The 27,378-nt window shown below is 44.1% G+C and overlaps 2 protein-coding genes across 2 annotated transcripts; both read right to left on the reverse strand.

Moving 5' to 3' along the window:
- Nucleotides 1–613: 613 nt before the first annotated feature.
- LOC139541902 (uncharacterized) lies at nucleotides 614–2,700 on the reverse strand. Its single transcript, XM_071346787.1, has 2 exons — nucleotides 2,226–2,700; nucleotides 614–1,416 (listed from the first exon to the last, which is right to left on the reverse strand). The coding sequence occupies exons 1-2, from the start codon at nucleotides 2,698–2,700 to the stop codon at nucleotides 614–616; spliced, it is 1,278 nt and encodes a 425-aa protein (XP_071202888.1).
- A 4,646-nt stretch (nucleotides 2,701–7,346) lies between these two features.
- LOC139541913 (perforin-1-like) lies at nucleotides 7,347–26,653 on the reverse strand. Its single transcript, XM_071346799.1, has 7 exons — nucleotides 26,643–26,653; nucleotides 25,960–26,313; nucleotides 25,616–25,855; nucleotides 23,542–23,758; nucleotides 22,759–23,067; nucleotides 11,317–11,510; nucleotides 7,347–8,336 (listed from the first exon to the last, which is right to left on the reverse strand). The coding sequence occupies exons 1-7, from the start codon at nucleotides 26,651–26,653 to the stop codon at nucleotides 7,841–7,843; spliced, it is 1,821 nt and encodes a 606-aa protein (XP_071202900.1). The 3' UTR covers nucleotides 7,347–7,840.
- Nucleotides 26,654–27,378: the final 725 nt, after the last annotated feature.

Genomic DNA, 27,378 nt, shown 5'->3' on the forward strand with positions numbered 1-27,378 from the left:
CAGAAAAAATACAAAACAGGAAGTGGAACTTCTCAGGTTTTTGCCTGCCATGTGAGTTCTGTTATACTCACAGATATAATTCAAACAGTTTTAGAAACTTCAGAGTGTTTTCTATCCAATATGAATAATAATATGCATATATTAGCAACTGGGAATGAGGAGCAGGCCGTTTAATATGGGCACCTCTGTGCACCTTTCATCCAAACTACTCAATACTGCCCCTGCAGCCATATTAATGTCTGTTTTAAACTGTAGCGCTTTATGGATAATGTGTTAATGTCTGTTTTAAACTGTAGCGCTTTATGTATAATGTGTTAATGTCTGTTTTAAACTGTAGCACTTCATGTATAATGTGTTAATGTCTGTTTTAAACTGTCGCCGCTTTATGCATAATGTGTTAATGTCTGTTTTAAACTGTAGCGCTTTATGTATAATGTGTTAATGTCTGTTTTAAACTGTAGCGCTTTATGTATAATGTGTTAATGTCTGATTTAAACTGTAACGCTTTATGTATCATGTGTTGGTAATGTTTGAAACTTTGTGTGCTTCTAGTTTGTCCAATATGTGGTCTCTGTTGTACAATATATGTTGTATCTCAATGAGACTAACCTGGTCAAATAAAGGTACAATATATCTTTTTTAAATAGGGCTGGGGGAACAAAGAGCTGGGGGAACATAGGGCAGGGGGAACATAGGGCTGGGGGAACACAGGGCTGGGGGAACATAGGGCTGGGGGAACATAGGGCTGGGGGAACATAGGGCTGGGGGAACATAGGGCTGGGGGAACACAGGGCTGGGGGAACATAGGGCTGAGGGAACAAAGCGCTGGGGGAACAAAGCGCTGGGGGAACATAGCACTCGGGGAACATAGCGCTGGGGGAACATAGGGCTGAAGGAAAATAGGGCTGAGGGAACACAGGGCTGGGGGAACATAGGGCTGGGGGAACATAGGGCTGGGGGAACATAGGGCTGGGGGAACACAGGGCTGGGGGAATATAGCCCTGGGGGAACATAGGGCTAAGGGAACACAGGGCTGGGGGAACAAAGCGCTGGGGGAACATAGCGCTGGGGAAACATAGCGCTTGGGGAAGATAGGGCTGAAGGAAAATAGGGCTGAGGGTACATAGAGCTGAGGGAACATAGTGCTGAGGGAACACAGGGCTGAGGGAACACAGAGCTGAGGGAACATAGGGCTGAAGGAACATAGGGCTGAGGGAACACATTGCTGAGGGAACACAGGGCTGGGTGAATATAGAGCTGAAGGAACATAGGGCTGGGGGAACACAGGGCTGGGGGAACACAGAGCTGAGAGAACATAGGGCTGAGGGAACATAGGGCTGGGGGACCATAGGGCTGAGGGAACATAGGGCTGGGGGAACATAGGGCTGGGGTACATAGAGCTGGGGGAAAATAGGGCTGGGGGAACATGAATAAAGGGAACATAGGGCTGGGGGAATATTAATAAAGGGAACATAGGACTGGGGGAACATGAATAAAGGGAACATTGGTGCTGGAGGAACATGGGGCTGGGGGACATGAATAAAGGGAACATAGGACTGGGGGAACATGGGACTGGGGGAACATGAATAAAGGGAACATAGGGCTGGGGGAACATGAATAAAGAGAATATAGAGCTGGGGGAACATGGGGCTGGGGGAACATGAATAAAAGGAACATGGAGCTGGGGGAACATGAATAAAGGGAACATAGAGCTGGGGGAACATGGGGCTGGGTGAACAGGAATAAAGGGAACATAGGGCTGGGGAAACATGGATAAATGGAAAATAGGGCTTGGGGAACATGGGGCTTGGGGAACATGGGGCTGGGGGAACATGAATAAAGGGAAAATAGGGCTGGGGGAACATGGGGCTGGGGGAACATAGGGCTGGGGAGAACATGGGGCTGGGGGAACATGGATAAATGGAAAATAGGGCTGGGGGAACATAGGGCTGGGGGGAACATGGATAAATGGAAAATAGGGCTGGGGGAACATGGGGCTTGGGGAACATGAATAAAGGGAATATAGAGCTGGGGGAACATGGGGCTGGGGGAACATGAATAAAGGGAACATGGGGCTGGGGGAACATGGGGCGAGGGGAACATAGGGCTGGGTGAACATGAATAAAGGGAACATAGGGCTGAGGGAACATGGGGCTGGGGAACATGAATAAAGGGAAGATAGGGTTGGGGGAACATGGGGCTGGGTGAACATGAATAAAGGGAACATAGGGCTGGGGGAACATAGGGCTCGGGGACATGAATAAAGGGAACATAGGGCTGGGGGAACATGGGGCTGGGGGAACATGAATAAAGGGAACATAGGGCTGGGGGAACATGGATAAAGGGAACATAGGGCAGGGGGAACATGGGGCTGATGAACATGAATAAAGGGAAGATAGGGTTGGGGGAACATGGGGCTGGGTGAACATGAATAAAGGGAACATAGGGCTGGGGGAACATGGGGCTGGGGAACATGAATAAAGGGAACATAAGGCTGGGGGAACATGGGGCATGAATAAAGGGAACAGAGGGCTGGGGGAACATGGGCTGGGGGAACATTAATAAAGGGAACATGGGGCTGGGGGAACATGGGGCGAGGGGAACATAGGGCTGGGGGAACATGGATAAAGGGAACATAGGGCTGGGGGAACATGAGGCTGGGGGAACATGAATAAAGGGAACATAGGGCTGGGGGAACATGGGGCTTGGGGAACATGAATAAAGGGAACATAGGGCTGGGGGAACATGGGGCTGGGGGAACATGAATAAAAGGAACATAGGGCAAGGGGAACATGGGGCTGGGGGAACATGAATAAAGGGAACATAGGGCTAGGGGAACATAGGGCTGGGGGAACATGAATAAAGGGAACATAGGGCTAGGGGAACATGGGGCTAGGGGAACATGAATAAAGGGAACATAGGGCTAGGGGAACATGAATAAAGGGAACATAGGGCTGGGGGAACATGAATAAAGGGAACATAGGGCTAGGGGAACATGGGGCTGGGGGAACATGAATAAAGGGAACATAGGGCTGGGGGAACATGGGGCGAGGGGAACATAGGGCTGGGGGAACATGGGGCTGGGGGAAAATAGGACTAGGGGAACATAGGCCTGGGGGAAAATAGGGCTGGGGGAAAATAGGACTAGGGGAACATAGGGCTGGGGGAAAATAGGACTAGGGGAACATAGGGCTGGGGGAAAATAGGACTAGGGGAACATAGGGCTGGGGGACGATAGGGCTGAGGGAACATAGGACTAGGGGAACATAGGGCTGAGGGAACATAGGACTAGGGGAACATAGGGCTGGGGGAACATGAATAAAGGGAAAATAGGGCTGGGGGAACATGGGGCTGGGGGAAAATAGGACTAGGGGAACATAGGGCTGTGGGAAAATAGGGCTGGGGGAAAATAGGACTAGGGGAACATAGGGCTGGGGGAAAATAGGGCTGGGGGAAAATAGGACTAGGAGAACATAGGGCTGGTGGAAAATAGGACTAGGGGAACATAGGGCTGAGGGAACATAGGACTAGGGGAACATAGGGCTGAGGGAACATAGGACTAGGGGAACATAGGGCTGGGGGAACATAGGACTAGGGGAACATAGAGCTGGGGGAACATAGGGCTGGTAAAACATAGGGCTGGGGGAACATGGGGCTGGGGGAACATGAATAAAGGGAACATAGGGCTGGGGGAACATAGGGCTGGGGGAACATAGGGCTGGGGGAACATGATTAAAGGGAACACAGGGCTGGGGGAACATGGGGCTGGGGGAACATGAATAAAGGGAACATAGGGTTGGGGGAACATGAATAAAAGGAACACAGGGCTGGGGGAACATGAATAAAGGGAACACAGGGCTAGGGGAACATGGGGCTGGGGGAACATGAATAAAGGGAACATAGGGTTGGGGGAACATGGGGCTGGGGGAACATGAATAAAGGGAACACAGGGCTGGGGGAACATGAATAAAGGGAACACAGGGCTGGGGTACATAGAGCTGGGGGAACATAGGTCTGGGGGAACATGAATAAAGGGAACATAGGGCTGGGTGGAACACAAGGCTGAGGGAACATAGGGCCGGGGGAACATTGGGCTGCGGGAACAGACTACTCAGTATCGAGGGAAAGATGAACGGAGCAATGTAAAGAGAGATCCTTGATGAAAACCTGCTCCAGAGCGTTCAGGAGCTCAAACTGGGGTCAACGTTCACCTTCCAACAGGACAACGACCCCAAGCACACAGCCAAGACAATGCAGGAGTGGCTTCGGGACAAGTCTCTGAATGTCCTTGAGTGGCCCAGCCAGACCCCGGACTTGAACCCGATCAAACATCTCTGGAAAGACCTGAAAATAGCTGTAAAGCGACCCTCCCCATCCAACCTGACAGAGCCTGAGAGGATCTGCAGAGAAGAATGGGAGAAATTCCCCAAATACAGGTTTGCCAAGCTTGTAGCAACATATCGAAGAAGACTCAAGGCTGTAATCACTGCCTTATCCACAAAGTGTTGAGTAAACGTTTAGAATATATATATAAATGTGATTTTTCAGTTTTATTTTTTTATACATTTGCTAAAATTTCTAAAAACCTGTTTTTGATTTGTCATTATGGGGTATTGTGATGTCATTATGGGGTATTATGATGTCATTATGGGGTATTGTGATGTCATTATGGGGAATTGTGATGTCATGATGGGGTATTGTGTGTAGATTGATTAGAGGAAAAAACTATTTAATACATTTTAGAATGAGGCTGTAACGTTTCAAAGGCTGGAAAAAGGTCAAGGGGTCTGAATACTTTCAGAAGACACCGTATAGAGATGACTCTCACTCAAACCATAGCAAGGAACAAAATACGGAGGCAGATGCTAAAATGTACTTCATTTCATTCTCAGAAAGAAGAAGAAAAAGCTACAAAGTGGTAATCCCAAAAAAAGAGCATACAGACCAATGTTATGCCTTCATCAGTCCTGTACACATGTTTATATTTAACTAGGCAAGACAGTAAAGAACTAATTCTTATTTACAATGACAGCCTACCCCGGCCAATGCTGGGCCAATTGTGCGCCGCCCAATCACGGCCGGATGTGATGCAGCCTGGATTCAAACCAGGTACTGCAGTGACACCTCTTGCACTGAGATGCCTTATACCGCTGAGCCACTTGGGAGTGGAGACACATATATACGTTACTAGTGGACAGTGAGTCATTAATGTATATATTACACACAGAATGACAGAAGAAGAAAATCAAAAAATGGACAAATGTCACATAATAATTGAAAATAAGACACAAATGGTCTGGGCTAGATGGCGATGTCATAAGTATTAAGTACCATTCTCAAATCCAATGCAAAAAGGCGGTCAGGGAAACTGCTGGTGCATCTATCCCCCTTTCATCCTCCCTCTCTCTCTCTTCTTCCCCCTGTCTCCTGTTGTTCCTCCCTCTCTCTCTCTTCTTCCCCCTGTCTCCTGTTGTTCCTCCCTCTCTCTCTCTCTTCTTCCCCCTGTCTCCTGCTCTTCCTCCCTCTCTCTCATCTTCCCCCTGTCTCCTGCTGTTCCTCCCTCTCTCTCTCTTCTTCCCCCTCTCTCCTGATCTTCCTCCCTCTCTCTCTTCTTCCCCCTCTCATCCTCTCTCTCTTCTTCCCCCTGTCTCCTGTTGTTCCTCCCTCTCTCTCTCTTCTTCCCCCTGTCTCCTGCTGTTCCTCCCTCTCTCTCTCTTCTTCCCCCTCTCTCCTGATCTTTTTCCCTCTCTCTCTTCTTCCCCCTCTCATCCTCTCTCTCTTCTTCCCCCTGTCTCCTGTTGTTCCTCCCTCTCTCTCTCTTCTTCCCCCTGTCTCCTGCTGTTTCTCCCTCTCTCTCTCTTCTTCCCCCTCTCATCCTCCCTCTCTCTCTCTTCTTCCCCCCCTCATCCTCCCTCTCTCTCTCTTCTTCCCCATCTCATCCTCCCTCTCTCTCTTCTTCCCCCTGTATCCTGCTGTTCCTCCCTCTCTCTCTCTTCTTCCCCCCTCATCCTCCCTCTCTCTCTCTTCTTCCCCCTGTCTCCTGCTGTTCCTCCCTCTCTTCTTCCCCCTCTCTTCCTCCCTCTCTCTTCCTCCCGTTCCTCTCTCTTTCCCTCTCTCTTTCTCCTCCCCTCTTCGTGTTATGATGTGTCTAGGTTAAACTGCTCCTAGATCTGTGGCTGATGGATGCCATAAAAGATTATGTATCTCTCTAGCAGTGCTGCCATCTACAGGACAGACTGAGTTACTGCAGCTGTAGCAGTGCTGCCATCTACAGGACAGACTGAGTTACTGCAGCTGTATCAGTGCTGCCATCTACAGGACAGACTGAGTTACTGCAGCTGTAGCAGTGCTGCCATCTACAGGACAGACTGAGTTACTGCAGCTGTAGCAGTGCTGCCATCTACAGGACAGACTGAGTTACTGCAGCTGTATCAGTGCTGCCATCTACAGGACAGACTGAGTTACTGCAGCTGTAGCAGTGCTGCCATCTACAGGACAGACTGAGTTACTGCAGCTGTATCAGTGCTGCCATCTACAGGACAGACTGAGTTACTGCAGCTGTAGCAGTGCTGCCATCTACAGGACAGACTGAGTTACTGCAGCTGTAGCAATGCTGCCATCTACAGGACAGACTGAGTTACTGCAGCTGTAGCAGTGCTGCCATCTACAGGACAGACTGAGTTACTGCAGCTGTAGCAGTGCTGCCACCTACAGGACAGACTGAGTTACTGCAGATGTAGCAGTGCTGCCATCTACAGGACATACTGAGTTACTGCAGCTGTAGCAGTGCTGCCACCTACAGGACATACTGGGTTACTGCAGCTGTAGCAGTGCTGTCATCTACAGGACAGACTGAGTTACTGCAGCTGTGGCAGTGCTGCCATCTACAGGACAGACTGAGTTACTGCAGCTGTAGCAGTGCTGCCATCTACAGGACAGACTGAGTTACTGCAGCTGTAGCAGTGCTGCCATCTACAGGACAGACTGATTTACTGCAGCTGTAGCAATGCTGTCATCTACAGGACAGACTGAGTTACTGCAGATGTAGCAGTGCTGCCATCTACAGGACATACTGAGTTACTGCAGCTGTAGCAGTGCTGCCACCTACAGGACATACTGGGTTACTGCAGCTGTAGCAGTGCTGTCATCTACAGGACAGACTGAGTTACTGCAGCTGTAGCAGTGCTGCCATCTACAGGACAGACTGAGTTACTGCAGCTGTAGCAGTGCTGCCATCTACAGGACAGACTGAGTTACTGCAGCTGTAGCAGTGCTGCCATCTACAGGACAGACTGAGTTACTGCAGCACAACCCTACAGTCAGAGAGTAAAACACCACAACGACAGTCATTTGATTTATATATTTATTTAACAGGGACAATGCACATCAATGAACAGTTCTGTAAATATGCCAGATTGAGACAACTGTCTATCTGTAGTCCCTGGGCAGATTTTATTTTTCACTTGCGGCATGTGTATATAACAATATCATCAGCATATTATATATCAACACCGTGACACATGAAGCATGTCCTGTATATATCAGCTAAAGTGTAAAGGCCCTAAAACGGATCCTTGTGGGACCCCATTGTGCAGTTGCCAGACAATTAGACTTTCTGCTTGATTCAAACACTGTATTCTGTAAGATAAACTAATACATCCATTTTAAAGCATTGGGGGAGAATTGTAACTTTGCTAGTTTAGAGAGTAGTATTCTGTGATTTACAGTGTCAAATGCTTTTAGAAAATATATAAAACACAGCTCCTCCCACTTCACCTTTGTCAAATTTGTATTTAAACCTTCTCCAAAAAAGACCATCTCTGAAGCCGAATTGCATGGGTTACAATGACAAATCACTAGTATTCAAGGGACCAGTCAATTGCTCAGCAACTACCCTCTCTCTGCAGATGTAAAAGAACCATAGGTATAGGAGTGTTGAACTCTGGACAGAAAAGGTAGAAAAGAGATGCACACTCTTACTGTAGAGTGGAGTAGAGTGTACTGTGGGGGTGGAAGGTTTGTGTACTGTGGGAGTGGAAGGTTTGTATTTTTCACACTTGTCTCCGGTCAGGTGAGGGTCACAGGTGAGGGTGTACAGGAAATAAAAGCCCTCCCCGCTGTTGTTACACCAGCGTCCGTGTGTTCCCTGCTCGAGGTCGACGGTACAGTCCAACAGGTTGTCATCTTCATCCACAGGATCGTCATCCCAGACCGCCACCTTTAGACTCAGGTCTTTGTCAAAGGGACCCATGTCAAAGGTAGCATTCCAGACAGGATTGTTGGACGGAATCACATTGGTCTTATGGAACTTGGAACCGTAGGTGACCACAGCGTACCTGTAGCAGGTGGAGAAACAGGAAGTTGGAAACAAACTGGAAAGATTCAAATACTATGGCATGCCACAAGAGGGCGATCAAACTCATTCCATGGAGGACCTAGTCTATACTGGTTTAACTTCTTTGGGCTGCAGGGGCAGTATTGAGTAACTTGGATGAAAGGTGCCCATTTCAAACGGCCTCGTACTCAATTCTTGCCCGTACAATATGCATATTATTATTACTATTGGATAGAAAACACTCTCAAGTTTCTAAAACCGTTTGATTTATATCTGTGAGTAAAACAGAACTCATTTTGCAGCAAACTTCCTGTCAGAAAGTGAAAAATCTCAAATCGAGGCTCTGTTCCAGGGCCTACCTAATCTTTTGCTTGAAATCTATTAGTATACATGCACTTCATACGCCTTCCACTAGATGTCAATAGGCATTGAGAGAAGAAATGGAGTGTATAGCTTGATCTGAGGTCGAATTAGAGCTCTTGGCATGATGTGACACCAATTTCCTGTTTTCAGGAAGGCGCGAGAAGGAACCGGGGATTGCCTTCTGAAAAGCTGTCGTTATAGACGGCTACTATCTCCGGCTTTGATTTTATTTGATAAATGTGACAATATCATCGTAAAGTATGTTTTTTCAATATATTTTAATCAGATTATTGAATTTTTTCCGGGAGTTTTGGCGTGTTCCGTTCTTTGCGTTTGTTCACGATGGACAGCTTCGCGCCACTTGGCAAGTTTTGCTTGCTCATTCGAGAGGGAAAAATTACATTCTAAATCCAAACAACGATTGTTCTGGACAAAGGACCACTTGTACAACATTCTGATGGAAGATCAGCAAAAGTAGGACCCATTTATGATGTTATTTCCTATTTCTGTGGAAAATGTGTCGTTGTGTTTTCCGCTTTGATTTTGGGCGCTCTCTCGCCATAACGTAAGATGGATGTCGTAATGAAGTTATTTTTAGAATTCTAACACGGCGATTGCATTAAGAACTAAGCTATCTTTAATTTGCTGTCCAACATGTATTTTTTAGTAACGTTTATGAATAGTTATTTGATTAGATTAGGTGCCTCTCCAAGATTTCTCCGGACATTGTTATTGCATTTTGCCTAGTATTCACATTGTATAACCACGATTTGTGCCGCTAAATCAGTCAGCCGAATAAACCGTTTGGAACCCTTTTTTTAAGAGTTTAGTGCACTCTATAGAGAATAAAAGACTTGTAACAGAAAATGATCACGCTTTTGTCAGGCACAGGAGAGCTGAGATGCGTGGACAAGGTATTTAATACAAGAATAAACACCAGTATAAACACAATACTATGGTGCTGGAAAAATACCGGTACCACGAAATAAACGGGCGTAATAACAAAACCCGGTAACAATATACCAGCCGTCAGATACAGCCTTACAATAAAAAAAACATGAACACAAACATGGGGGAAACCAGAAGGTTAAATAATTAACATGTAATGGGGTAATTGAAACCAGGTGTGTAAAAAACAAATGGAAAATGAAAAGTGGATCAGTGATGGCTAGATGGCCGGTGACGTCGACCGCCGAACGCCGCTCGAACAAGAAGAGGGACCGACTCCGGCGGAAGTCGTGACAGCATCAAGATTAGTAAAAGCCAGATCAGCCCCGAAAACACTATTGAGAAAGCAAAACAACAGAGTTTTCAAACCCAGATGTTCAACAGGCCAATAGTGCCGTGAACACCTCATGAAGTAAACCAGGGTTTGGGGTTTAGCCAGTTAACGGGAAAACCTGGATGTGAGACAATGTCTTAAAGATGTGCTTTCAATCTTTCGTTTAATTTCAGCCATTAGTTTTGAAAGTGGCGCTCACGAGCCAAAAGTGGTCTCCGTTTTTTCTGTACTGCGTCATAAAATTATGTACTACGTCAAATTGTGCACTAGGTCATCAAATTGTGTACTACGTCATGAAATTGTGTACTACATCATTAAATTGTGCACTATGTCATCAAATTGTGTACTATGTCATCAAATTGTGTACTACGTCATCCATTTTGTATGATATGTTACAAATCTAATTGTACTATATGTTACAAATGTGTTGTGCTTAAGATCCTGGAGTGCATCTTTATGTAGCTGAAACTGTCATTACTACAACCTAGTGAAAGTGACAAACTAACGTGACAGTTAGACCTGATGACGTATTTCTGCGCAACAACTATGGCAGCTAACGCCGCCATGACATCGCCTGCAACCATGATCAGGGAGGCAGGTTTATTATTGGCATGAGTCATGTCCTTGAGGCCCGTACTGAGTGATTTCCGCTAGCAAAGTCAAAATTGGCTATATTGTAAACTTTTATAAAAACCAAAATTGGCTTTTTGCTCTTAATTTAAGGTTAGGGTTAGGGTTAGGGTTAGGGTTAGGGTTAGGGTTAGGTATTAGGTTTAGCGGTGTGGTTAGGGTTAGGGTTAGGCATTAGGTTTAGCGGTGTGGTTAGGGTTAGGGTTAGGTATTAGGTTTAGCAGTGTGGTTAAGGTTAGGGTTAGGTATTAGGTTTAGCGGTGTGGTTAAGGTTAGGGTTAGGTATTAGGTTTAGCGGTGTCGTTAAGGTTAGGGTTAGGCATTAGGTTTAGCAGTGTGGTTAAGGTTAGGGTTAGGCATTAGGTTTAGCAGTGTGGTTAAGGTTAGGGTTAGGCATTAGGTTTAGCGGTGTGGTTAAGGTTAGGGTTAGGCACAGTGTGGTTAAGGTTAGGGTTAAAATCAGATTTGATGACTTTATGGCGGTGCCAGCTAGTGACCAGTCTGCAGAGCTGTCTCCAGAACAAGAATGATAACCTGCATCAGGAATTTCTATTGAAAAAGCAGTTATGGCCCTCATTATTTAAATTATCTTTGGTTAAACTGCAATAAACTTTTTGCTCGATAGATGGGTGAAAACCTGTTTACTTGTGTTTAGCCTCCACTACACCTCTGAAGAGGACTGAAATTATGCAGTAACATCACATACCCTTCAGTGTCTCCCGCTATCCAATAGTAGTCTCCCCAAAGTTCCCAGGCTCTGACCACCGTCACCACCAGTCTTCCCTGCGAGACCTTCCTGAGGCAGCAGTTTGAGTCCAGATTAGAGTAACGATCCCCACAGGACAGTTCCCCGGTGCTCTTCAGGAGGGCGTTCTCCTTCAGGTAATCCTGAACAGCCTCCTTTGTATTTTGAACAAATGTTAACATATTAATTGACATATAACATATAACCTAAGATCCCTAAGATCCCGATTTTAGGTTGTATTTCTGCATCCTGTAACAAGAATCTTCAATTAAAACAAACCTACCCGAGGTAATAGAATCATATAACAAACAACGTTCAACAGGTTACGTCAAACTTTTGTGTTTTATTCTCCAAAGTTCAAACTCTTTGGAATCTCTGGTCGATAACATTAGAAATGAATAGAATATAATAGTCTTGATGTGCCTCATGTATATGTACATATCTTAACCTACTAGCCCATGTTAGCTAGTGTCCTGTCTTTAGAATCATCAAATGTGAAGACTGTTATTTTATCAAATCAATTCTCTATGTGTAATTATTATTACGTGTGTCACGCCCTGGCCTTAGTATTCTTTGTTTTCTTTATTATTTTAGTTAGGTCAGGGTGTGACATGGGGAATGTATGTGGTTTTTGTAGTGTCTAGGGTGGTTGTAAGTTTTAGGGGGTTTATTAGAGTAGTTGGGTTTATGTTTAGTATAGTAGTCTAGCTGTGTCTATGTTGAGTGTAGGTATCTAGGAAAGTCTATGGTTGCCTGAATTGGGTCTCAATTAGAGACAGCTGGTTATTGTTGTCTCTGATTGGGAGCCATATTTAAGGCAACCATAGGCTTTAGCTGTTTGTGGGGAATTGTCTATGTTGAACGTTTGTAGCATGTGTGTGTGCACTACGTTGATAGCTTCACGGTCGTTTGTTGTTTTTGTATAGTTTGTAATAGTGTTTCGTTTCGTGTTCATCTTCATCGGTCTAATAAAAGAAGATGTATTCATATCCCGCTGCGCCTTGGTCCGTCTCTCCACACGATCGTGACAACGTGATTAAACTAGTCATGTGAACTTAATTAACTAGGAAGTCGGGGCAACACGGAAAATGTTCAGATTAAAAAGTTAATTTTCTGAATATAATTCTTCAGATATTTTTATATCTGATCAATTACGAAATTTCTAGCTGCAGACTGCTAATTTGTCTCTAAGATTTGCTTTTATTCTGTAGGGATCAATAGTCTGAGTTTAACCATTTCCAGTCGTGAAGCCAATGCTCCACGTGGTATAGTCCTGTCCTTTGGTAGAGTTGTAGTACCTCTGACGAGTCACAAACCCGGATCCGGGATCCCCCCCATCAAAAAAGCTGACTAGCATAGCCTAGCCTAAAGCCACAGGGATATCATATAATAAAATGTTCATGAAATCACAAGTCCAAGACACCAAATGAAAGATACACATCTTGTGAATCCAGCCATCATTTCTGATTTTTAAAATGTTTTACAGGGAAGACACAATATGTATTTCTATTAGCTAACCACCATAGCAAAAGACACAACTTTTTTTTCCCACCATTTTTTTCCTGCATAGGTAGCTATCACAAATTCGACCAAATAAAGATATAAATAGTCACTAACCAATAAACAACTTCATCAGATTACAGTCTGATAACATATTTATTGTATAGCATATGTTTTGTTCGAAAAATGTGCATATTTCAGGTATAAATCATAGTTTTACTTTGCAGCCACCATCACAACTCTCACCAAAGCAACTAGAATAACTACAAAGAGCAAACGTGAATTACCTAAATACTCATCATAAAACATTTATGAAAAATACACAGCGTACAGCAAATGAAAGACAAAGATCTTGTGAATCCAGCCAATATTTCAGATTCTTTAAGTGTTTTACAGCGAAAACACAATTTAGCATTATATTAGCTTACTACAATAGCCAACCACACAACAGCATTGATTCAAGCCAACAGTAGCGATAACAAATAAACCAGCAAAAGATATAAATTTTTTCACTAACCTTCTCAAACTTCTTCAGATGACAGTCCTATAACATCATATTACACAATACATATATTGTTTGTTCGAAAATGTGCATATTTAGCGGCACAAATCGTTTTTATACAATGAGAATAGTAGCCAAGCTGCCAACAAAATGTCGGGAGAAATCTTGGGAGAGGCACCTAATCTAATCAATAACTAATCATAAACTTGACTAAAAAATACAGGTTGGACAGCAAATGAAAGATACATTAGTTCTTAACCTCTTGGAACTATAGGGGGTGCTGTTCCGCATTAGCATATTTGGGTCTCCAAATTAAACTGCCTCGTGCTAAATTCTTGATCGTACAATATGCATATTATTGTTATTATTGGATAGAAAACACTTTCTAGTTTCTATAAGCGTTGGAATTTTGTCTCTGAGTGGTACAGAACAATATCTACAGCACTTTTCATGACAGGGGTCAGATTTCAGAAATTTTTACCCCTGATCTGGAGTCTGTTTTTAAGGCGACAGTGAATGCTATGAAGAAACCGACACTGCCTACGTCTTCCTCTGGGTGTCTGTACGTCATCACGTTTTGAATGGAATCGATTGCACAATCACAGCCATTATAAAAGAACAAAACGTATAGGTACCTCCCTTTCTCGTCGCGCGCCTGAAGCGTGAAGGACATCGGACTTGCCTCATTCCAAATCGTTGTCTAACCAGCAATATTTCTCCGGTCATGTTTTCAGTCGTTATAGTTGTTAAAAACATCATAATGTAGTTAATTTGAACCGTTTTATAGCAATTTATATCCGTTTAGTGCGATTCTGAGGAATTTATTTGTCGTGCACTCTGAAACTTTGGACACGTTTTGTGGTCCCGTTCGATCGTTAGTGGATATTTCGAAGGACAGAGGACATCTATCGACCAAAAGAAGATTACAACATAGAAAGGATACATTGCCCAAGAATCTGATGGAAGAACAGCTCAAAGTAAGCAATATTTAATATGATAAATCGTTGTTCTGTCGAAATATTTTAAACGCATATTTCGCCATTTTGTTTGTTATCGCGTCACTTGGCGAACCCTGTATTGAAAAGTAAGGATAATTTTAAAAATGTAAGTCAGCGGTTGCATTAAGAACTAATTTGTCTTTCGATTCCTGTCAACCCTGTATTTTTTAGTCAAGTATATGATTAGCTTTCAATTAAACTAGATCACTCTGATAGATGACGTCAGACATATTGAGGCTTGATTTCCTAGTATTTTTATTGTGTAACCACGGTTTTGTATGGCTAAATATGCACCTTTTCGAACAAACTGTATATGTATGTTGTAAAATGATGTTACAGGAGTGTCATCGGAAGAATTCTGAGAAGGTTAGTGAAAAAATTAATATATTTTGGCGGTGATTACGTTATAGCGCTCTTTGGCTGGAATCGATGCTCTGGTAACGTTTTCACATGTGGTATGCTAACTTATCGATTTATTGTGTTTTCGCTGTAAAACGCTTAGAAAATCTGAAATATTGTCTGGAATCACAAGATCTGGGTCTTTCCATTGCTATGCTTTGTCTATTCTTATGAAATGTTTTATTAAGAGTAAATTGGTCATACACGTTGCTCTCTATAGTAATTCTAGTCGTCTTGTGATGGTAGGTGCAATTGTAAACTATGATTTCTACCTGAAATATGCACTTTTTTCTAACAAAACCTATCCTATACCATAAATATGTTATCAGACTGTCATCTGAAGAGGTTTTTTCTTTGTTAGTGGCTATCAATATCTTAGTTTAGCCGAATTGGTGATAGCACCTGAAGTAGTAAGAAACTGATGGAGTTAGAAGTGGTGTATTTTGCTAACGTGTTTAGCTAATAGATTTACATATTTTGTCTTCCCTGTAAAACATTTTAAAAATCTGAAATGGTGGCTTTATTCACAAGATCTGTATCTTTCATCTGGTGTCTTGGACTTGTGATTTAATGATATTTAGATGCTACTATTTACTTGTGAAGCTATGCTAGCTATGCTAATCAGTGTGGGGGGGGGTGGGGGGTGCTCCCGGATCCGGGGTAGAGGCTCGTTAGAGGTTAATGCAACCGCTGTGTTAGATTTTTAAAATTAACGTTACTACGACATACAGCGTGCGCTAAAGCGAGACCGCACCGAAATGAATGGCCGAATAATAGTTTTACATTTTTCAACAGAACAACGAATTAACATCATAAATAGTTCTTACTTTTTGATGAGCTTCCATCAGAATGTTGTGCAAGTGGTCCTTTGTCCAGAATCATCGTTGCTCGGTTGTAGATTGCCGTCTTCAACTTAGGAATTAGCAGCAAACATTAGCCATGTGGCGAAGACGTGTCCAACTCACCATAATGCAGGACAAAGAAAAATCCAAAAATCGCAATATACTGATATAAACTGATATAACTCGGTTTAAAATAACTACATTATGATGTCTTAAACACCTATATCGAATAAAATCAGAGCCGGATATATCTAAGGCCTATAACGAGAGCTTTCAGAATGCCATCCTGAGGTCCTCCTCTGCGCCATGACGAACGTTGAAAAGAGCGCACCCCCGGTTCCATGAGCCTTTAAATGGCCTCAGATCTGCCTAGCAACACAATTCCAATTCTCACTGCTTACTGACATCTAGGGGAAATCGTATGCAGTGCATGTTGACTCATAGATCACATGCAATTTAATAAACTGACCCTGGAACAGAGCATCGATTTCAGATTTCTCACTTCCTGACAGGAAGTTAGCTGCAACTTGAGTTCTGTTTTACTCACAGATATAATTCAAACGGTTTTAGAAACTAGAGAGTGTTTTCTATCCAATAGTAATAATAATATGCATATTGTACGAGCAAGAATTGAGTACGAGGCAGTTTAATTTGGGAACAAATTTTTACAAAGTCGAAATGGCGCCCCCCTACTGACAAGAAGTTTTAAACCACTTCACACACCAGCGTCACCAGGCATGTTTTGGTCTCAGAAATTCAACCATTTGCAACCTCAGCTCACGGTGGGGTTTGCTTAGTCTGAAGTGAATTTCATCAAGAGTGGGTTTTATACGTAACAGTGGAAAAGGGCGGTCCATGACACCTAATGTGATGTCTGGGGGCGGGGCACGATCTACACCCAGAAAGGACCACGTCATGACACTAGGTAGGTAAGTTAGGCTAACCAGCTAAAGGGAAGTGGTTTCTCCTCTCCTAGGCATTCACCAATTAGTACTTCAGTCTCCCCTAGTTTCTCAGCGGCAGTTTTAACCGGCAGTTGTGTCAGTAGCGGTCTCATCGCCAAAACGAAGACCATCGCCAAAACAGATACGGTTTTGACGAGTTGTTCTTTGAGGAAGGAAACAGAGGAAGGCTCTCTCACTTAAAATGGCGCCGGAGGGGATAGCTAGCGTTTTATTGGCTCCTAACCACCTGTGCTATTTTGTTAGTTTTTTCACATCGTTTGTAACTCATTTTGTACATAATGTTGCTGCTACCGTCTCTTATGACCGGAAATAGCTTCTAGACATCAGAACAGCGATTACTCACCTCAAACTGGACAAACTGGAGGTGTTTAATCCCATAGTTTTACATTGCAGCTACAATCGGAAATAGCACCGAAGCAGCTAGAACATTTACAGAGACCAAATTGAAATACCTAAATACTCATCATAAAACATTTATGAAAAATACATGGTGTACAGCAAATTAAAGACAAACATCTTGTGAATCCAGCCAATATTTCCGATTCTTTAAGTGTTTTACAGCGAAAACACAATATAGCATTATATTAGCTTACCACAATAGCCAAAAACACAACAACATTGATTCAAGCCAACAGTAGTGATAACGAATAAACCAGCAAAAGATATTAATTTTTTCACTAACCTTCTCAAAATTCATCAGATGACAGTCCTATAACATCATATTACACAATACATATATTGTTTGTTCGAAAATGTGCATATTTAACAGCACAAATCGTGGTTATACAATGTGAATACTAGGCAAAATGCAATAACAATGTCCGGAGAAATCTTGGAGATGCACCTAATCTAATCAATAACTAATCATAAACGTTACTAAAAAATACATGTTGGACAGCAAATTAAAGATAGCTTAGTTCTTAATGCAATCGCCGTGTTAGAATTCTAAAAATAACTTCATTACGACATCCAGCTTACGTTATGGCGAGAGAGTGCCCAAAATCTGGGCACAAACTAATAGTACACATGTTCGACAGATATATGAAATAACACCATAAATGGGTCCTACTTTTGATGATCTTCCATCAGAATCTTGTACAAGGGGTCCTTTGTCCAGAACAATCGTTGTTTGGTTTTAGAACGGCCTTTTTCCCTCTCGATTTAGCAAGCAAAACTTGCCAAGTGCCGCGAAGCTCTCCATCGTCAACAAACTCAGAGAACGGAACACGGCAAAACTCGCGAAAGAATTTCAATAATCTGATTAAACTATATTGAAAAAACATACTTTACGATGATATTGTCACATTTATCAAATAAAATCAAAGCCGGAGATAATAGCCGTCTATAACGACAGCTTTTCAGAAGGCAATCGCAGGTTCCTCCTCGCATCTTCCTGAAAACAGGAAATTGGTGTCACGTCATGCCAAGAGCTCTTATTCGACCTCAGATCAAGCTATACACTCCATTTCTTCTCTCACTGCCTATTGACATCTAGTGGAAGGCGTATGAAGTGCCTGTTATAGTCATAAATCTCAAGCAAAATGATAGGGAGGGCCTGGAACAGAGCCTCGATTTGAGATTTTTCACTTTCTGACAGGAAGTTTGCTGCAAAATGAGTTCTGTTTTACTCACAGATATAATTCAAACGGTTTTAGAAACTTGAGTGTTTTCTATCCAATAGTAATAATAATATGCATATTGTACGAGCAAGAATTGAGTACGAGGCCGTTTGAAATGGGCACCTTTCATCCAAGTTACTCAATACTGCCCCTGCAGCCCAAAGAAGTTAAGGACTTGTAAGTAAGCATTTCACCTGTTCTATTCGGCACATGTGACAAATAAATTATTTTAATATCTTACCTAGTTATTTTCTCTTGTAGCTTGGGCAACTACATTTGAAATCGGAAGTTTACATACACTTAGGTTGGAGTCATTAAAACTCGTTTTGCAACCACTCCACAAATGTATTGTTTACAAACTATAGTTTTGGCAAGTCGGTTAGGACATCTACTTTGTCTATGACACAAGTCAGTTTTCCAACAATTGTTTACAAACAGATTATTTCACTTATAATTTACTTTATCACAATTCCAGTGGGTCAGAAGTTTACATACACTAAGATGACTGTGCCTATAAACAGCTTGTAAAATTCCAGAAAATTATGTCATGGCTTTAGAAGCTTCTGATAGGCTAATTGACATAATTTGAGTCAATTGGAGGTGTAACTGTGGATGTATTTCAAGGCCTACCTTCAAACTCAGTGCCTCTTTGCTTGACATCATGGCAAAATCAAAAGAAATCAGCCAAGACCTCAGAAAAAAAATTGTAGACCTCCACATGTCTGGTTCATCCTTGGGAGCAGTTTCCAAATGCCTGAAGGTACCACGTTCATCTATACAAACAATAGTACGCAAGTATAAACACCATGGGACAACGCAGCCGTCATACCTCTAAGAAAGGAGATGAGTTCGGTCTCCTAGAGATTAACAAGTTTTGGTGTGAAAAGTGCAAATCAATCCCAGAACAACAGCAAAGGACCTTGTGAAGATGCTGGAGGAAACAGGTACAAAGTATCTATATCCACAGTAAAACGAGATCTATATCGACATAATCTGAAAGGCCGCTCAGCAAGGAAGAAGCCACTGCTCCAAAACCAACATAAAAAAGCCAGTCTACGGTTTGCAACTGCACATTGGGACAAAGATCGTGCTTTTTGGAGAAATGTCCTCTGGTCTGATGAAACAAAAATAGAACTGTTTGGCTATATTGACCATCATTATGTTTGGAGGAAAAATGCTTGTAAGCCGAAGAACACCACGTCTGGGAGAAAAAGTGCGTAAACGGCCATACCTGATACCAGAAGCCCAGAGGGTGGCGGTCCAGCAGGAAGTGACGACAATGCTAGAGATGGGGGTACTGGAGGAGTCCCACAGTGGGTGGTCTAGCCCTCTAGTGCTGGAACCGAAACTGGACGTAGCCGTCCGCTTCTGCAATGACTTCCGGGGCCTGAAAGAGGTCAGTAAGTTCGACGCCTACCCCATGCCACTGGTGGATGAACTGTTCGACCGCTTGGGTATGGTGAGATACGTCAGCGCGTTGGACCTGAAGAAGACGGCCTTCTACACCCCGGTGGGGCTATACCACTACCAGGTTCTTCCTTTCAGGCTCCACGGGGCCCCAGCGACCTTTCAGCGACTCATGGACCGCATCTTGCGGCTACACCGAAGTGGAGTACCTGGGCTATCAGATCGGGAGGGGAAATGTGAAGCCCCAAGAAAAAAGAAAATCGCTGCCATTAGGGAATGGCCGGTCCCCTGAACCAAGGGGCAGGTGTAGTCATTCCTGGGGTTAGCAGGCTACTACAGTCGATTTGTACATAACTAAGGCACGACTACCCCAGATGGTGCGATGAACGGACGACACAGAGGCGGCATTCCAGGCCCTGAAGGATGCCCTATGTTTGCACCCGGTACTCGTCACCCCGGACTTCTCAATAAACCTCCTGGTCCAGACAGACACGTCTGACACAGGGGTAGGGGCCGTTTTGTCCCAAGAGCAGGAAGGCGAGGAGCACCCAATAATGTATGTCAGCAGAAAGCTCCTCCTGAGAGAGAAGTTGTACTCGATTGTCGAGAAGGAGTGCCTTGCCGTGAAGTGGGCACTGGACACCCTCAAGTATTACCTCCTCAGTAGGAAGTTCACCCTGATCACTGACCATGCCCCCATGTTGATGGCAAGAGGTAAGGACACGAATGACCGTGTCACCCGCTGGTTCCTGTCCTTAGAATGATTCTCGTTCTCCGTCATCCACAGGTCGGGGGCCCAGTACGGCAATGGGGACGCCCTCCCCAGGAGGGATGCAATCCTAGCCCTGAGCGTGCCTCCCTCCCAGTCAGGGCTAAGGGTGGGGGGGGGGGGGGGTGGTATCCCAGGAGGTCTAACCCGGGGGTGGGGGGGGGGTAATAGAGGGGAGGTACGTGTTGCGACGTCGGCTCCCTCTGCTGGGAGTACACAAGCTGGGCACCCCGACACGGATATCGGAGGTAATTAGGGGAAAGTGCCAACCAGCCGTGGAGGCCACATAAAAGGAGCACTGTGGCACACCGCGAGAGAGAACCGGGAGAGAGAACCGGGAGAGAGAACCGGGAGAGACCGACACAGAGCCGAAGTTGAGAAGACGGACCGAGCCAAACCTACGTGATTTTCTTTGTTATGTTTATTTGTGGCCTAGTAAAGTTGTGTTTGTGGACTAAAACCTCCCTGTCTCTCCGTTAATCTCTGCACCCTCAACCCAACACCCTGCGGTTTACCACACAGCCTATAGGGAGGAGGTCAGTGACCTGGCATTGTGGAACCAGGACAACAACCTCTCAAGGTCAGCAAGACAAACGTGCTGGTATCGAGTCAATGTGCGGGGGAACAGGTTGTCAAGGTACTTTGTTCATGTAGGTATGGGTAAAGTGACTATGCATAGATAATAGACAGCAGGTAGCAGGCCATGGGGGGGTCAATGTAAATAGGCCATGGGGGATCAATGTAAATAGTCCATGGGGGGATCAATGTTAATAGTCAAATGGGGGGGGTTAATGTAAATAGTCCATTGGGGGGGTCAATGTAAATAGTCCATGGGGGGATCAATGTTAATAGTCAACGGGGGGGGGGGTTAATGTAAATAGTCCATTGGGGGGGTTAATGTAAATAGTCCATTGGGGGGGTCAATGTAAATAGTCCATGGGGGGTTAATGTAAATAGTCCATGGGGGGAGGTCAATGTAAATAGTCAACGGGGGGGGTTAATGTAAATAGTCCATTGGGGGGGTCAATGTAAATAGTCCATGGGGGGTTAATGTAAATAGTCCATTGGGGGGGTCAATGTAAATAGTCCATGGGGGGTTAATGTAAATAGTCCATGGGGGGAGGTCAATGTAAATAGTCAACGGGGGGGGGGTTAATGTAAATAGTCCATTGGGGGGGTCAATGTAAATAGTCCATGGGGGGTCAATGTAAATAGTCCATGGGGGGTCAATGTAAATAGTCCATGGGGGGTCAATGTAAATAGTCCATGGGGGGGTCAATGTAAATAGTCCATGGGGGGTCAATGTAAATAGTCCATGGGGGGATCAATGTAAATAGTCCATGGGGGGTCAATGTAAATAGTCCATGGGGGGTCAATGCAAATAGTCCATGGGGGGTCAATGTAAATAGTCCATGGGGGATCAATGTAAATAGGCCATGGGAGGTCAATGTAAATAGTCCATGGGGGGAGGTCAATGTAAATAGTCCATGGGGGTCAATGTAAATAGTCCATGGGGGGGTCAATGTAAATAGGCCATGGGGGGGTCAATGTAAATAGTCCATGGGGGGTCAATGTAAATAGTCCATGGGGGTGTCAATGTAAATAGTCCATGGGGGGATCAATGTAAATAGTCAACGGGGGGGGGGTCAATGTAAATAGTCCACGTGGGTGGGGGGGGGGTTAATGTAAATAGTCTATGGGGGGGTCAGTGTAAATAGTCTATGGGGGGTAATGTAAATAGGCCATTTGATTAATTATCACACATACGCTGTGTTTATTATCTGTTGTCAATCATGTTGCCTAGTTACCCCTACCTATCTGTGCACATCTACTTCAGTTACCTCATACCCCTGCACATTGACTCTGTACTGTCACCCCCTGTATATAGCAACGTTATTGTTATTCATTGCGTATTTATGCCTCAACCCCCAAATATATCAACAACCAAAGGCTACCTTCACTCCCTGCTGGACAGCCGTGTTGGGTATGAGCAGGTGCAGAGGCGTTAGAGAATAGTAGATTACGTCCGGGAAGTTCTTCAAGGTTCTCATCCCAGGGGGCCCCGTCACAGGTATCACTTGAACACACATAAGACATGGCAAGATGTGTAGAATGGAAGGAAATCTGCTTTAAAACTGCAAAATGTTCTCTCCGCCAACAACAGATGTGAGCAGTTTGGGGTTGCATGGCTGGGGGTTTGTTACTACACAGAGAAATGACAATATCAAGCCAGACCTTTGCCACCTAGAAAAATGTGTATGTCCAAACCTTATTATTTCACCCACCTGGTGTGCCAGGTCTAAATCAGTCCCTGATTGGAGGGCAAGAAAGAAAAACCTGTGGAACTGGCTTCAAGGTCCAGTAATGAATTTGAGGGAAATATATCAACAACCAAAGGCTACCTTCACTCCCTGCTGGACAGCCGTGTTGGGTATGAGCAGGTGCAGAGGCGTTAGAGAATAGTAGATTACGTCCGGGAAGTTCTTCAAGGTTCTCATCCAACTACGGAACCCCACTGAGTCGTTACGGTTGAGTGACAGCTCCCCCGGCCAACCAGTGCCTCCCACCACCTTGGTGTGGTGGCTGAGGAAGCTAGAGCTGTAGGAGGTCTTTGAGTCACGGTTGTCCAGAACTTTGGAGCACCTTTCGTCGCTAGAGGAAACTGACATCCCAACGTTTACCTGGAAGCCCCTGGACAAGCAGGATTCCACCTGAGAGAAGGAATACAGAGCCATATATTCAGAGTTGTCTTTAAGGTTTCTTCCATAAAAGACTGTGATGCATTTGCGACGTGGGCAATATTAATCAATGGAATTTTCTGAATGTAACTGAACTTCTAGAAATAGTTACAAAATGTTTTGTGCTGTAGGTTTTCGCTATAATCTAGTACACCTTATTCTAATAATTAGCTGGTTGATGAGTTGAATCAGGTTAGTTACAACTGGGGTTGGAGCGAAAACCTACAGGAGGATAGTTCTCAAAAAAACAGGGTTGGAGAAACCTGGATTAGATAGATGTAAACGTACAGGAGGGTATCTCTCCAGGAACAGGGTTCAAGAGCCCTGCTCTAACAGTATAAGGATCTGGTGGTACGTAATGGTTACAGATTGCTGTTTGAATTCCTGTAGCTTCCTTTAATGGAAAATGTCCTCTATTACAGCAGGCATTGAGACTAAGTCAGTCACCTGGTTTGTAGAGAGGCCACTATGTGAGGCCTGACAGGTGTGTATTGCTGTGGTCATCGTCAGCCGGCCTCCCAGGTCAACTTGGCGGATGTAGTGAGTCCCATAGGTGTCTATGAGCCGGCGGTACTGGGCCTTGGAAGTCTTAGAGTATGAGCCCAGACGATCAATGTCCTTCCGGAACTCATCACTGAGAGTTGGAGTGTTTGGCGTGCGATAACTGGAACACAGGAATTAGCATATCAGATGTGAATTAAAATACGACACAGAGACGACCTTGATCTACAATTGGTTGACCCTTTCTCAGCCTATAGCACACAGAAGCAATGGTCATTTCAACATTTTGGTGGGTGTCGCGGTAACAGCAGGTCACATACAGAAAAACCACTTAAACTTGAATGTGTAACAAATCGGAACCCCAAAGATCAGATTCATTGTGTTTTTTGTTGTTGTTGCAGTTCACACATTGGGGAAAAGATCAGATATATGTATCTGATATGCCCAGACATCGGAACTGAGGTGACTGTGTGAACAAAGCCTTTATGAAATGAAGAACCTTATGGAAAATTCACATGATTTCACATGGGAAAATTCCACATTTTGCGCAACTTTTATTTTCAGATACAATTTCACATGTGAAATCATGTGAAACCGTGTGTTTTTGGAACACTTCAGATGTGGAGTTTTACACATAACCTTTCACATGTGGATTCACATTTTCACGAGATGCCCTGTTAGTCACTATGAAACACAAACAGATCTTTTAACATAATGTTTTCAACTTACAAAAAAAATGAAAATATTCAGACCCCTTGATTTTTTCCATTTCCATTACAACCTTATTCTAAAATTGATAAAATTGTTTTAAACACAATAGCCCATAATGACAAAGCAAAAACTGTTTTTTAGACATGTTGGCAAATGTATACAAAAAAAACTGAAATATCACAGTTACATATATATTCAGACCCTTTACTCAGTACTTTGTTGGATCACCTTTGGCAGCGATTACAGCCTCGAGTCTTCTTGGGTATGACACTACATTTTACATTACATTTAAGTCATTTAGCAGACGCTCTTATCCAGAGCGACAAGCTTGGCACACCTGTATTTGGGGAGTTTCTCCCATTCTTCTCTGCAGATCTTCTCAAGCTCTGTCAGGTTGAATGGGGAGCGTCGATGCACAGCTATATTCAGGTCTTGCCAGAGATGTTTGATCGGGTTCAAGTCTGGGCTCTGGCTGGGCCACTCAAGGGCATTTAGAGACTTTTCCTGAAGCCACTCCTTGGCTGTGTGCTTAGGGTCGTAGTCCTGTTGGAAGGTGAACCTTCACCCCAGTCTGAGGTCCTGGGCGCTCTAGATTAGGTTTTCATCAAGGATTGCTCTGTACTTTGCTCCGTTCATCTTTCCCTCGATCCTGACTAGTCTCCAAGTCCCTGCCACTGAAAAACATCCCCACAGCATGATGCTGCCACCACCATGCTTCACCATAGGGATGGTGCCACGTTTCCTCCAGACGTGACACCAGTCATTCAGGCTAAAGAGTTCAATCTTGATTTCATTAGACCAGAGAATCTTGTTTCTCATGGTCTGAGAAAACTTAGGTTCCTTTTGTCAAACTCCAAACGGGCTGTCATGTGCCTTTTACTGAGGAGTGGCTTCGGTCTGGCCACTACCATTCTGGAAATATATCTTATATTCTCAGCACAGTAAATTATCCGTTTTTTTCCAGGGACGCAAGGACGTTTTTTTGGGATGTTCTCAGAACATTTTGTCATGTTCCCCTGGAGGTACTGCCTAGTTCCTGGTTTGTTCCAGGGATGTCCCCGAGGACGTTTTTAAGACGTCCTTGGGATGCTGTTGAATGGTCCCCTGGAGGTTTTTGTGTAGCTCAAATGTTGTCATTTTTACATTTTGCATCCCCATGTTGTAAAAAAAAAAATCACATGAAATCATGTTGTTTTCACATTTTGTTTCGTTTTTTTGTGTCACGTGATCACATAAGATCACATGTGAAATGTTGCATCTGTAAGGGAAGCGCTATAAAAGTTGAACAAATCATTATTGTTATTTTTACCTGTAGTGACGGCAGAGGAGATTCTGTGAGAAGAAAGAGTGGCGGTCCTCTTTGGTCTTGGTTGTGGCAAAGATGGCTACATCAGACTGGGACCCTCCCATCTCTATGCTAGCGCCCACATCCTTCTCCACACTCACACTCACCGGTCCCACAGGTACGCTTACAGACACCTTCGCCTCATTACTCAAACCCCCCTTCCATTTTGTAGAGATCTCGTTGGTAGTGGACTGTGCCAGGTTACTGGAGGAGAGAAGAGGAGAGGATAGGTGAGGAGAGGAGAGCGGAGGAAAGATGTTTACTGTCCAATTTCCATCAAGTAAACAGTCAGAAACCATCCTACTCACCTGACAGAGGCATGAGAGTGGCTGGAGATATCCTCAGTACAGTGGCTGTAGGGCCTCCAGTCTACAACAGACAGGGGAATTTTCTGCAGCTCGTTCCCCTGTAGGGGGTTACTACACAGTGTACAGGTTTTACTGGGGGACAGGTAGGTCTTCAGGTCTATCAGGTAGGCCCCTTTACGTTTCAGGGTCACCACGTCAAACCCCTCCCCTGCCAGGTTGTGACCGGGGACAAATGGGGCGGAGTCACACAGGGATTGGCTGGCAGTACGACAGGTGAGGGCGGAGTCCAGTTGAGAAAGGAGAAGGAGAAGAGGAAGGGAGAAGAGGGGAGGGGCTGATAAGGGCATTACTGAACTAAAGGGAGGGAGGTGAGGGAGTAGAGAGAGAGAGAGAAAAAGGAGGAGAGCGAGTATGAGAGGAGTGGGGAAGAAAATGGCAGAGACAGAAGGGATGAGAGAAAGTGAGAGGTGTGGGGAGAGAGAAGGAGAAAGAGGCTGTTTAAACTCCATGATGTGAAGCACTTTGTGACTTGAAATGAAAGCGCTATATACAGTGCATTCGGAAAGTAATCAGACCCCTTGACTTTTTCCACAATTTGTTACGTTACAGCCTCTTTCCAAAATTGATTAAATAAAACAATTCTCATCAATACCCTGTAATGACAAAGCAGCCCTTGCTCCTACATCGCTGGCATCAGTGTACAAAGCAAATGGACGATGGAAATCCGGAGCAGCTAGCACCGGTGCAGAGACAAAAAGGGTTCCAGCAAACCGAAAAGGAGATGAAGGATGTCCCCGAGGACAAGGTAGAAGGTAGGAAAAGTCATCAGGAGTGACAAATGCAGGAAATTTTTGGCACGTTCGGAGAGACCTGCAAATATCCCTTCTGCATATTGAACTTGCTAGCGTACTTAGCAGCACCAACACAATCATCGACCCTGGGCAAAGGGTATGAGTCCGACTCAGTAATGGCATTGAGTTTCCGAAAATCGGAACAAAACCACAGAGAAGGTAAACAAAATAAAAACCAACACCAAACTTAAGGTAAACAAAATATAAACCCACACCAAACTTAAGGTAAACAAAATATAAACCCACACCAAACTTAAGGTAAACAAAATAAAAACCCACACCAAACTTAAGGTAAACAAAATATAAACCCACACCAAACTTAAGGTAAACAAAATAAAACCCCACACCAAACTTAAGGTAAACAAAATAAAACCCCACACCAAACTTAAGGTAAACAAAATAAAAACCCCACACCCAAATAAAGGTAAACAAAATATAAACCCACACCAAACTTAAGGTAAACAAAATAAAAACCCCACACCAAACTTAAGGTAAACAAAATAAAAACCCCACACCCAAATAAAGGTAAACAAAATATAAACCCACACCAAACTTAAGGTAAACAAAA

This window comes from Salvelinus alpinus, chromosome 2, assembly GCF_045679555.1.
Source record: "Salvelinus alpinus chromosome 2, SLU_Salpinus.1, whole genome shotgun sequence".
In the NCBI taxonomy this organism is placed as follows: domain Eukaryota; kingdom Metazoa; phylum Chordata; class Actinopteri; order Salmoniformes; family Salmonidae; genus Salvelinus; species Salvelinus alpinus.